Source organism: Apodemus sylvaticus, chromosome 3, assembly GCF_947179515.1.
Source record: "Apodemus sylvaticus chromosome 3, mApoSyl1.1, whole genome shotgun sequence".
NCBI classification, from domain to species: domain Eukaryota; kingdom Metazoa; phylum Chordata; class Mammalia; order Rodentia; family Muridae; genus Apodemus; species Apodemus sylvaticus.
Window position 1 is genome coordinate 110905297 of NC_067474.1, and position 13084 is coordinate 110918380.

The 13084-nt window shown below is 36.9% G+C and overlaps 1 protein-coding gene across 2 annotated transcripts in view; it reads right to left on the minus strand.

Annotated features, from left to right (window-relative positions):
- The window catches only part of LOC127680964 (cytochrome P450 2J4-like), a 47011-nt gene that overhangs the window by 11734 nt on the left and 22193 nt on the right, over positions 1–13084 (minus strand). Inside the window, exons 6-8 of one of the 2 annotated variants that reach the window (XM_052176794.1) lie at positions 12789–12925; positions 6638–6645; positions 6296–6483 (exon numbers count right to left, since the gene is read on the minus strand). In XM_052176794.1, the coding sequence (XP_052032754.1) occupies positions 6296–6483; positions 6638–6645; positions 12789–12925 (333 nt within the window). Of the gene's footprint in view, positions 1–6295; positions 6502–6637; positions 6646–12788; positions 12926–13084 lie in introns of both variants that reach the window. The other variant, XM_052176793.1, reaches the window with a different exon arrangement.

Below are 13084 nucleotides of genomic sequence, written 5' to 3' on the forward strand. Positions count from 1 at the left end.
AATCAGAAATGTTACCAGAGGAATCTCTACACTGCTGCTAATTTCTCTTTGTCATTGACTGTTTAGGGTACAGCAAGCCACTGGTCATATAATTGAGAAGTCAGCAGACTTCCTTTAACAGTTCAAAGAAACCCCTTTAGGATCTAGGCCACTACATGCACTGATTGATTTTTTTATATCCACCTTTTACCCAGAATCCAACTTTTCCTTTAGTGTTTTACAAGATGTCCTATTGAGATATGATGGATATGCCCTCTGTTGTGGGACATTTTTCCCTTAAGAGGGACAGGATGGTCAGAATTGCTGTGGGTCATTTTCCATCATGACAAATAGAACTCAGCTCTTTTCCAAAAAGTCTTTCTCACTTACTCTCAGAACAGTGCACACTGGGTCCTGGTGGTGCACAGAGCTCATGTGCACACAGGATGTCATCTAAGGTCTTTATTTCTTATGAGGTATTTCCTTTGCATTTTGCTGATGGATTGTAGATGAACCTCGGGGCTTTAAGGTGACTTTCCCATGTGCATCTGTGTTTAGATATTTCACAAACAATCCAGGCAAAGTGGGAAAATCTGTGAAAATTCTTGGAGTTTGATCTACTGAAGGTATTTTGAAGGTTGCTCATTATAATGTCATGTGGATACTCATAACCTGGAGTGCTCTTGGAGCTTCCTTGGGATATCTGTGTTGTTTCCACCTTCTGACTATTATAAATAAGGCTGCTGTTAACATAGTGGATCATGTGTCCTTATTACATGTTGGAGCATATTCTGGGTATATGCTCAGGAGTGGTATAGTTGGGTCCTGAGGTAGTACTATGCCCAATTTTCTGAGGAACTGCCAAACTGGTTTCCAGAGTAGTTGTACCAGCTTGCAATTCCACCAGAAATGGAGACGTGTTCCTCTTTCAGTATATCTGGTTTTATGTGGAGGTCTTTAATCCACTTGGACTTGAGCTTTCTACAAGGGGATAAGAATGGAACAATCTGCATTCTCCTACATGCTAACTGCCAGTTGAAACAGCACCATTTGTTGAAAATCCTGCCTTTTTTCCACTGGATGGTTTTACCTCCTTTGTCAGAGATCAAGTGACCATAGGCGTGTGGGTTCATTTCTTGGTCTTGAATTCTATTCCATTGATCTATCTGTCTATCACTGTAATAATACCATGCAGTTTTTGGTATTATTACAGTGGCTCTGTAGTATAGCTTGAGCTCAGGGATACTGATTCCATGAGAAGTTCTTTTATTGTTCAGAATAGTTTTTCACTATCCTGGGTATTTTGTTTTTCCAGATGAATATGCAAATTGCTCTTTCTAACTCTATGAAGAATTGAGTTGGAATGTTGGTGGTGATTGCATTGAATCTGCAATTTCTTTCAGCAAGGTGTCCATTTTTACTATATTAATCATACCAATCTATGAGCATGGGAGATCTTTCCATCTTCTGAGATCTTTGATTTCTTTCTTCAGTGACTTGAAGTTTTTCTCATACAGAACTTTCACTTGCTTTGTTAGAGTCACAGCAAGGTATTTTATATTATTTGTGACTATTATGAAGGGTTTAATTTCCAAAATAATTTTCTCAGCTTATTTATCCTTTGAGTAGAAGAAGGCCTCTGTTTTTTTTTTTTTTTTTGAGTTAATTTTAAATCCTGCCATTTTGCTGTATCAGGTTTAGGAGTTCTCTGGTGGAATTTTCGGGGTCACTTAAATATACCATCACATCATCTGCAAATAGTGGTATTTTGCCTTTTTCCTTTGCAATTTTTATCCCTTTGACCTCATTTTGTTGTCTAATTGCTCTGGCTAGGACTTTGAGTAGTATATTGAATAGGCATGGAGAGCATGGGCAGCCTTGTCTAGTCCCTAATCTTAGTGGGATTGCTTCAAGTTTCTCTCCATTTAGTTTGATGTTGGATACCAGTTTGCTGTATATTGCTTTTACTATATTTAGTATGGGCTTTGAATTCCTGATCTTTCCAAGACTTTTATCACTAAGGGGTGTTGGATTTTTTCAAACACTTTCTCTGCATCTAATAAAATGATCTTGTGTTTTTTTTTCCTTTGATGTTATCTATATAGTGATTACCTTGATGGATTTCTGCATAGTGAATCATCCCTGCATCCCTGGGATGAAGTTTACTTGTTCATGATAATCATTTTGATGTGTTCTTGAATTCAGTTTTCTAGAATTTTATTGAGTAATAATGCATCAATATTCATAAGGAAAATTAGTCTGAGGTTCTCCTTCTTTGTTGGGTCTTTGTGTGGTTTAGGTATCAAAGTAATTGTGACTTCATAGAACAAATTGGATAGTGCTCCTTCTGTTCCTATTTTGTGGAATAGTTTGAAGAGTGTTGGTATTAGGTCTTCTTCTAAGGCCAATAGATCTGTAAAAAAAGAAAAAAAAACCAAACCAAACCAAACAAACAAACAAAACATCTGCTCCTGAGTTTCTTTTGGTTGGGAGACTTTTAATGACTGCTTCTATTTCTTTAGAGGCTTTAGGTACTTTTTAAATCATTTATCTGGTACTGATTTAACTTTGGTATCTGATATCTGTCTAGAAAATTGTCCATTTCGTCCAGATTTTCCAGTTTTGCTCAGTATAGGCTTTTTAGTAGCATCTGATGATTTTTTGGATTTCCTCAGTTCCTGTTATATATCCCTTTTCATTTCTGATTTTGTTAATTTGGATATTGTTTCTGTGCCCTCCTGTTGGTCTGGCTAAAGGGTTATCGATATTGTTGATTTTCTCAAAGAAACAGCTCCTGGTTTGGTTGATTTGTGGTATAGTTCTTTTTGTTTCTATTTGGTTGATTTCAGCCCTGAGTTTGATGATTTCCTATTATTTACTCCACTTTGGGGTATTTGATTCCTTTTGTTCTTGAGCTTCCAGATGTGCTGTCAAGCTGCTAGTATATGCTCACTCCATTTTCTTTTTAAAGCCACTCACAGCTATGGGTTTTTCTCGTAGGACTGCTTTCATTGTGTCTGTTATGTTTGTGTATGTTCTGGCTTCATTTTCATTAAATTCTACAAAGTCTTTAATTTCTTTCTTTATTTCTTCCTTGACCAAGTTATCATTAATTATAGTGTTGTTTAGCTTCTACATGTCTGTGGGCTTTCTATTTTTGTTGTTGTTGTTGTTGTTGTTGTTGTTACTGGCGATCAGCCTTACTCAGTGGTGAACTGTCAGAATGCATGGCATTATTTCAATCTTCTTATATCTATTGAGACCAGGTATGTGACCGATTTTATGGTCAATTTTGGAGATACAATAAGATGCTGATAATATATATTCTTTTGTTTTAGGTTGAAATAGTCCATAGATAAGTATTAAATCCATTTGGTTCACTGTTTCTCTGTTTAGTTTCTGTTTCCACGATCTGTCCATTAATGAGAGTGAAGTATTGAAGTCTCCCACTATTATTGTGTAAGGTGCAATGTGTACTTTGAGCTTTAATAAAGCTTCTTTTGTGAATGTGGGTGCCCTTGCATTTGAAGCATAGATGTTCAGAATTGAGTTCTTTTTTTGTAGATTTTTTCCCTTGATTAGTATGAAGTTTCCTTCCTTACCTTTTTTGATATGTTTGGGATTTTATTTTATATTAGAATGGCTACTCCAATTTTTTTTCTTGTGACCATTTGCTTGGAAAATTGTTTTCCAGCATTTTACTTTGAGATAGTGTTTGTCTTTGTCACTGAGGTGGGTTTCTTGTATGCAGCCAATTTGGGGTCCTGTTTACAAATCTATTTTGTTAGTCTATGTCTTTTTATTGGAGAATTGAGTCCATTGATATTAATAGATATTAAGGAACAATGATTTTTGTGCCCTGTTATTTTTGTTGTTCAAGGTGGAATTGTATTTATGTGTCTATCTTCTTTTTGGTTTGTTAATAGAGGATTATTTTTTTGCTTTTTCTATGGTGTAGTTTCCCTCCTTGTGTTGGAGGTTTTTATTTAATGTCCTTTAAAAGGCTAGTTTTAAACTTTGTTTAAAGTTATTGTGTAAATTTGTTTTTGTCATGGAATATCTTGGTTTCTCCATCCATGGTAACTGAGAGTTTTGCTGGGTTTAGGAACCTGGGCTGGCAGTTATGTTCTATTAGTGTCTATATGACATCTGCCCAGGATCTTCTGGCTTTTAGAGTCTATGGCATGAAGTCTGGAGTAATCATGATAGGTCTGCCTCTATATGTTACTTGACTCTTTTCCCCTCTTTTAATATTCTTTCTTTGTTTTGTACATTTTATGTTTTGATTATTATGTGACAGGAGGAATTTCTTTTCTGGTCCAATCTATTTGGAGTTCTATAGGCTTCCTGTATATCCACAGGTATCTCTTTCTTCAGGTTAGACAAGTTTTCTTCTATAATTTTGTTGAAGATATTTACTGGCCCTTTACATTGAGAATCTTTGCTGTCTACTTTTTTTTTAATTTATTGATATATTTATTTACATTTCAAATGATTTCCCCTTTTCTGGACCCCCACTCCCCGAAAGTCCCATCAGTCCCCTTCCCTCCCCCTGTTTTCCCACCCAACCCTTCCCACTTCCCTGTTCTGATTTTGTTCTATACTGCTTCACTGAGTCTTTCCAGAACAAGGGGCCACTCCTCCATTCTTCTTGTACCTCATTTGATGTGTGGATTATATTTTGGGTATTCCAGTTTTCTAGGTTAATATCTTTGCTGTCTTCTATACCTAATATCCTTAGGTTTCATCTTCTCATTTTTTCCTGGATTTCCAGGATATTTGGGGTTAAGAGCTTTTTACATTTTGCATTTTCTTTGACTGTTGTTTCAATGCTTTCTATGGTATCTTCTGCACCTGAGATTGTCTCTTCTATCTCTTGTATTCTGGTGGTGATGCTTGCATCTATGACTTCTGAATTTGTTCCTATGTTTTCCACTTCTAGAGTTGTCTCCCTTTGTGATTTCTTTATTTTTTCTATTTCCATTTTTAGACCCTGGATGGTTTTGTTCAATTCCTTCACCAGTTTGATGGTATTTTCCTGTAACTCTTTAAGGGATTTTTGTGTTTCCTCTTTAAAGGCTTCTACCAGTTTACCTGTGTCCTCTGTATTTCTTTTAGGTGGTTATTTAGGTCCTTCTTAGAGTCCACTATCAACATCATGAGATGTAATTTTCAATCCAATTCTCGCTTTTCCCATGTGTTGGGGTATCCAGAACTTGCTGTGGTGGGGGAACTGGGTTCTGATGATGCCAAGTGGCCTTTGTTTCTGTTGGTAAGTTTTTTGTGCTTGTTTTTTGCTCTCAGGTTATCTTTGATGTTTGTTGGTCTTGCTGTCTCTGTCTGGAGCTTATCTGTCCTGTGGGCCTATAAACCTATATCAGCACTCCTCAGAAACTAGTTATGTCCTGTCGAATCTATGCATGAGGGCTGTGGAACAACCCCAGCACCCAGCTCTGGGTGGTGATGAGAAGGATCCTGTGCCAGCTGTTCCACTGTTCCTAAATTCATTGTGCTCCTTGCTGGTCTGCTTTAGACAGTTATTGGAGAGACTGTATAGTTCTCACAGCTAAACCTGAGAGTAAGAATACTCCTGGAATACAAGCTCTCTCCTGGTGGGACCAGTTCACAGAAGGCTGTAAAATAGCCCCAGCTCCCAGGGGCTTTTAACCCTCTATCCTTGATATTCCCATGTTTACACTGTCTAATTAGTGCTGCAGACATTGGACCTAAGTGTACAGACTTCTCATATTATTACAAGTTCATGAACAAATCTCACAATAAAATATTTATACAAAGGATCATATAGACTTTTACGGCCTTTGTGGTTATGTTATCTAGTTCCATTCCCATGGCTCTTAGGAAGTCAAGTGGATGGTATGTTCATAGTCCTCCATAACCTCATGAAAACCTCCATTCCTCATTCCTGATAACTACATCTGTTTCACTTACTACAGAGTGATTAGCTCTGAGTAATGTGGGAGAATATGCTTCTGAAAGAGTGATGGAGAGTAAAATAGAAGAGACAGCAGAACAGATTCAGTGCTAGAGCAACTGTTGGCACATGTGGTGATCAATGGCCTGGTAATGCTTTAGGGGCAAGAATTGTGGCACACTGACCCTCATGGAGTCATGCTAGACCTGGAAAATAGCTTTTAGACACATTGGAAGAATGCTTATATTTTGTTATGAATAATATCACTCTACCATTTAAATTTTTCTTGAGGCAGAAATAATTATTTCTGTTACATTTATGTGTGGGTTGCTCAGATAATTCCAAAGATGTACTAGAGTTTGGAAGCTGCAAATGCAAGGTTACCTTAGGCAGATGGAATCCAGCTAATGTGCTATCTGCTGTTACTTCTCTGGGAACATTCAAGGGGATGATGTTGCCCATCCTCAGCACCTCATGGATGACAGCGTTGGTGTAGTGCATGGAATCTCTGTCATCTATGCTTGGCTGTCTTCCACGGCCTATCACTCTGTCAATCTCAGAGTGTACTTTTTCTGCAAGAAAACAGGGGGCTCTGTTAGATTGGGCCTTTCCTCTGAAGACAGAAAATTTATCTCCAAGATATTAGCTTTTTTAGATTTCACACAGTATTCTTGTTAGAAAGAATCATCATGTGCTTCATCTTCTCAAATAATTGTTTTGAAAAACTCTGAACCCTGTAATTTTCCTTATGCTTACAACATAACCACTATTAATGTTCTGTTACTAGATGGTCAATCTTTTCTGTGTCTAACATCTAAAGAAGAAGGAAATTTTATTGTTCCTGCTTTGGAAAGGGAAATATTTAAAAAATATTACATTTTTCTATTTGTGTGCATGCACACATTTTCCAAAGTAACGAAGCAATGTTTATTGGACATTTTGTGTAAATAAGAACTGTTTTTGTACCATCTGCTGTCCGAGGATATAACTCAGGACAGTCTTACAGCCAGCACAATTAGCAGATAAAAATTCTCACTGGCCTCTCTGATACTTCTTTCAAAGCCACTAACGCAGGTCACAAGGCTAATCATTTCACTGATTACTGATATTTAGGACATGAGTTCATAAAGAAGACATAGTCTTTCAAACTACTGGGTATTGGTTATATTGTAATTTCTTATGGATATGTTTCAGAGTACTTTACAAATGTTTATTGAACATTTTTGCTGCTGGATCTACTTACATTCCCCCAGGCTCAGTTTCTTCATCTGTTTACTAAATACTATACTACTATTAATACTATAAATACTACCATTCAACCCTACTTATAATTGCCAGATGCTGGAAAGAACCCAGGTATCCCTCAACAGAATTGTGGATGCAAAAAATGTGGTATATCTACACAATGGAGTACTATTCAACCATTAGAAACAATGAATTCATGAAATTCTTAGGCAAATGGATGGAGCTAGAGAACATCATACTAAGTGAGGTAACCCAGACTCAAAAGGTGAATCATGGTATGCACTCACTAATAAGTGGTTATTAACCTAGAAAACTGGAATACCCAAAACATAATCCATACATCAAATGAGGTACAAGAAGAAAGGAGGAGTGGCCCCTGGTTCTGGAAAGACTCGGTGAAGCAGTATTCGGCAAAACCAGAACGGGGAAGTAGAAAGGGGTGGGAGGGAGGACAGGGGAAGAGAAGGGGGCTTACGGGACTTTCAGAGAGTGGGGGGCTAGAAAAGGGGAAATCATTTGAAATGTAAATAAATTATATCGAATAAAAAAATAAAAAAAACAAAAATGTAAAAAAAAAGAAATAAATAAAAGGAAAAAAAGGAATGCTTTCATAAGTACATGAACTAATACAAACATAAAAATATGGAAGTTACTCTATGTTTCTCCCTATAGTTTACCCCCTTCCTATCATAATGAGGATTCCACTGTCACCCAGCTAAAAACTTCCAAGATTCCTTTCGGAGTCAGTTTGAACATGTGCCTATATTCTGGTGACTAATATGCAAATAGGCATGATGTTTTATGCTATGGCAAGATCAGATAGATAGTTCCCTGCTTACTTCCTCTGTACCTTTTCTGTGGATTTAAAGGCAATCCTCATGGGATGCAACAGAGAGAATGTTGAGTCTCAGTGTCAATTCAACTGTGAAAAAATTTGGAATTACTAATTATATGCCTGTTACATATGTTAGTTTAGCCTTCTTCTGTAGCAATGATGATCTCAGTTCACCATAGTCGAAAATTATTTAGTGGGGATATGCATATAACAAAATTTATTATAATAACCATACTTTGCTCTTAAAGTAGGGTCATCTTTTGCAGTCAAATAGCCTCAAACCTATACTACTCTTGGCTTAGAATATCAAGAATTATGATTAGTTGTGTCTGCTAACAATTGCAAATGATTGTAGCAATTTTACATGTATGATCAATTATTATTAAATATGTTCATATTATTGTGGATATAATTATCAAGGCATTTCAATTGAAGCTGAAAGTTAATATCTATGAAATACACTTAGGTCCCTATATCCATTCAATTTTTTATGCCTAGGGAATTTTATAATGCAGATAATGTACATTAACTGGAGAGAATAGTTTGTGCATTTTTTCAATTGGTTATTTAATTTAGCACCATGTCCAGAAAGCTCATTTATGCTAGAGTAGTTACCAAAACTTCTTTCCACATGACTGAACTGTAGTTAAACCAATTTAAGCTTATCCCTGACCAGCTTAGAAATAAATAAAAATCAGACTGTGGTTATTTTACTCGATTTTGACAATTGCTGCAGGGAGGGAGGGTAACCTCTAATCTAATCTTCTAACAGCTGATCTCTCTACCTCCATATTTGTGTACCCCAGATACTTGCTATTTCTCCTAGCCATGCATTTATGATCCATCTCCACTCATGGCCTTTTTCTCCTTTTCCTTCTTATCTCTTCCTCTCCAAATACATCACTCGAAATCCTCCACCCTTTAATTCCTCTAGTAATTGGCTGTAGCCAATTTTATTTAACTAATAGTATTAAATCAAGGAACAAGGTTTGCACAGCTAGAGCTTGTAAACATGAGAAGTCATTCATACTTCTAGACCTCCAGGTATTGAATTTAGCATTAAAATAGATAGCAATAGACCAAACCTCAACAATGAATATGCTTTCTAACACATTCATATAGTGTTTCATCTTTCATGGTACATCATAGTCCTATCTCTTCATTACCATACATACTGCAGTATTAAAATGGGTAGAATAAGTGTTGTGTAAAGGTGATGCTTTGAAGTCTCTACTATGGAAGTCAACTCTTATACTAAATAGGTTTCAAGGTTTTTAAAATGTAAGTATTCAGGCAAACATGTATTTTTAAATTGTAACCCAAGATGCATATTGTACAAATTTGAATAAAAATGTTTCCCATAGGCTCAGGTATTTGAACACTTGATCTAATTCCATTCATTGTTTGTAGGGTATAAAAACTTTAAGTAGTATAGCCTTGCTGGAAGAAGTGTTTCAATGAATGTTGAAAGTCTTTCCCCATTTCCAGTTTAGTCTCTGTTTTCTGTGTATAGTTTGAATGTGATTAATTAGTTTTTTGCTCTGACTATCTACTAACATATTAACCCACTTTTATAGACTCTTGGTACCATAGCCTAAGTTTTCTGCTTCTGGAAAAGAAAATATTCTGGAAATGTGATTCCAAGGACCATCACTATGTGTCAGCCAAGCTTGCCAGTGTCATCCTCAAGTTTTGAAGTATGGGACAGGCAATATTAACAGTGTTGATAAGTCTTAATTTGGAGTTTAAAATGGCTACTGAGGTAAGATGACATTTACCAGGAGATTCCTCATGAGAACCCTATGAGTTGTCACTGCTAGAAATTTTGAATGTGAACCCTGGGTTGTAGTAGAACACTCAAGATTTTGGAGATGCCAGTCTCCAACAAGACACCTCAAAAAAAAAAAGCTGTATAACACAGGGATTGCAACTATCCCTTGAAAGAATTTATGTTGCAAGCAGCAAGAGTAAATTGGTGGAACATTTAGGTCCTGTTTCACTAGATTTCCAGACACTATCCATGGAGTGATAAAATTTATGTTTGACCTCTTATGTTTCATTTTAGCTTTCTTTTCAGTATTTCCTTATTATGCATCCATTCTTTACGTTTGGAATTAGAATGTATATTCATTTCTAATATGTATTGGAATTATATAAATCTGCATTTTGTCTTTGCTGTGGGGTACAGTGAAGAGATTGCCTGTCTTCAGTGTTTGAAGAGAATTTGTACATTTGAACACTATAGAGACAGTTAAAGACATGGGGGCATTTTGCATAATAGCATACCATTAGTTTATAGAGAACAATTGCCACAATGAAAAGGGTTGATTGGAGGAACCGCCAGACTGATTTCCAGAGTGGTTGTACCAATTTGCAACCCCACCAGCAGTGGAGGAGTGTTCCTCTTTCTCCACACCCTCTCCAACACCTGCTGTCTCCTGAATTTTTAATCTTAGCCATTCTGACTGGTGTAAGATGAAATCTTAGGGTTGTTTTGATTTGCATTTCCCTAATGACTAATGAAGTTGAGCATTTTTTAAGATGCTTCTCCGCCATCCGAAGTTCTTCAGGTGAGAATTCTTTGTTTAACTCTGTACCCCATTTTTAATAGGGTTGTTCGGTTTTCTGGAGTCTAACTTCTTGAGTTCTTTATATATATTGGATATTAGCCCTCTATCTGATGTAGGATTGCCAGAAGATCCTGCTATACCACTTCTGGGCATATATCCAGAGGATTCCCCACCATGTAATAAGGATACATGCTCTACTATGTTCATAGCAGCCCTATTTATAATTGCCAGATGCTGGAAAGAACCCAGGTATCCCTCAACAGAAGAGTGGATGCAAAAAATGTGGTATATCTACACAATGGAGTACTATTCAGCCATTAGAAACAACGAATTCATGAAATTCTTAGGCAAATGGATGGAGCTAGAGAACATCATACTAAGTGAGGTAACCCAGACTCAAAAGGTGAATCATGGTATGCACTCACTAATAAGTGGTTATTAACCTAGAAAACTGGAATACCCAAAACATAATCCACACATCAAATGAGGTACAAGAAGAAAGGAGGAGTCGCCCCTGGTTCTGGAAAGACTCAGTGAAACAGTATTTGGCAAAACCAGAACGGGGAAGTAGAAAGGGGTGGGAGGGAGGACAGGGGAAGAGAAGGGGGCTTACGGGACTTTCGGGGAGTGGGGGGGGGGCTAGAAAAGGGGAAATCATTTGAAATGTAAATAAATTATATCGAATAAAAAAATTAAAAAAAAAAGAAAAGGGTTGATTGATAAAGGTAAAGTATAGGCTCTAGTATTTAGACACTTAGTCCTAACAAGTGATGCTATTTGTGAATCCATGGGGACTTCAGGATGCAGAGCCTTGCTGGAGAAAATATGTCAGTGGGAAAGGCTTTAAAGGGTTTCCAGCCTTGTCCTATTTCCAGTTTATTCTGTGCTTTTTGTTTGCAGTTGAGATATGAGTGATGCGTCAGCTTCCAATTCTAATTTTCAATGCTTGCTGCATAGTTCTAGATTCTGTCATTCAAAATAAACTCTCCAATATATAAGTCAGTTGTGGTTATAGTAGTATATCACAGAAACAAAAATCACTATCTGTTTGTATAGATAGAAAAATAGACTATATGATAATATATACCTTTTGGACAATAAAGAAAAAAGTTGTGCATAAAGAAATTTCAGCAAACGAAGTGATAGATATGTGAACATGTGGATCTGTGGTTTATCCCAAGAATTCGCTTAAAATTTGTATGTATGGTGGCATGGACTTCTAATCCCAGAGTGTCAGAGTGCTGTGCTTCACTCACCAGACAGTCCTGTCTACTTGGTAAGTTCTAGACCATTAGAAGCACCCATCTCAAACAGTAGATGGAGCTCAAGAAATAACCATTTGACCTTTATTAATTTTATAAATCACTGTGTTATAATCACTACACTTTCATCTTATGGCACAATAGGTGTCTTGAATGTGTCACAGTGACTTCAGGCCTCACACATAAGCATTTACCAATGCTTGAAAAATGTTTTATGACATGAAAAATACCACCTGAATTTTTTTTGACAATCCGTAGAGACAAAAAGGTGAGATGGGCCATTTTTTCTGAAGGCACAAAAGTCCCTTTGGAGACATATACTGTAAGCACAGTCTATAATGGGGCACAGTGGTATGTCTTATAATGGGTAGAATATCAGTATTATATAAGGTAGACATATCAGGAGGTAGTATCTGAGAAGATTCTTCTGAATGCGAGAAATAGAAATAGTACTTCTTGATAGATGGAATGCCCAAACCCTTCTTAGAAGTAATTTTAGGAACAGTGCCAATGGAGAAACTGTAGTTTAGAGAGGCACCATGAACAATTTGTGTGCTTGAGTCTGGACAGCAGAGGTAACACAGATATGATGGTAGGTGTCAGACTGAAGCATCTTAGTGATATCCAGGACAAATTAGGATGGCAATTATGAAAATGAAAGAAAGACTAAGTAGATTTTCATGGGACACTATTACTCTTGTCTAGAAACTACCACAAGGACATGACTTCTTTACATAACCTTAGGACTGAAGCTCCTTTAATTCATAGACTATAAAGTCTACAGCCATGACTCATCACAATCCTGACAGGATATGTGAAGACCATTCCTGTTCTCCAAAACATCTTGTCTAACAGCTGTTCCATGTCTTCTGTTCCACAATTTTATCTGCTTGCCCCACCTAAGTAACTTATAGACATACTATTCTGCCACTTCTAGGCTCATGCAGCATATGCTCACCTTGCACTCTACATAACAAGCAGTTATGTAGAGCAGAGCCCAGCGCAGTGCTGTGGATGTTGTCTCTGTTCCAGCAAAGAAGAGGTCCAGAGTGCTGCAGATGAGGTTTTCTTCATTATAGCTTGTAGTAGTCTTGTCTGAGCTCTGTAAAGACATTGTGTATTTTTTCTAGGATTTCCTCATTAATTACTTACTTGAGTGATTAATTGATGTATTCTTTTCTTATCCATTACATTTTGACTGCAGCTTCCCAACTCTCCAATTTTCCCAGTCTCCACCCTCATTTCTGCCACCCCCAGATCC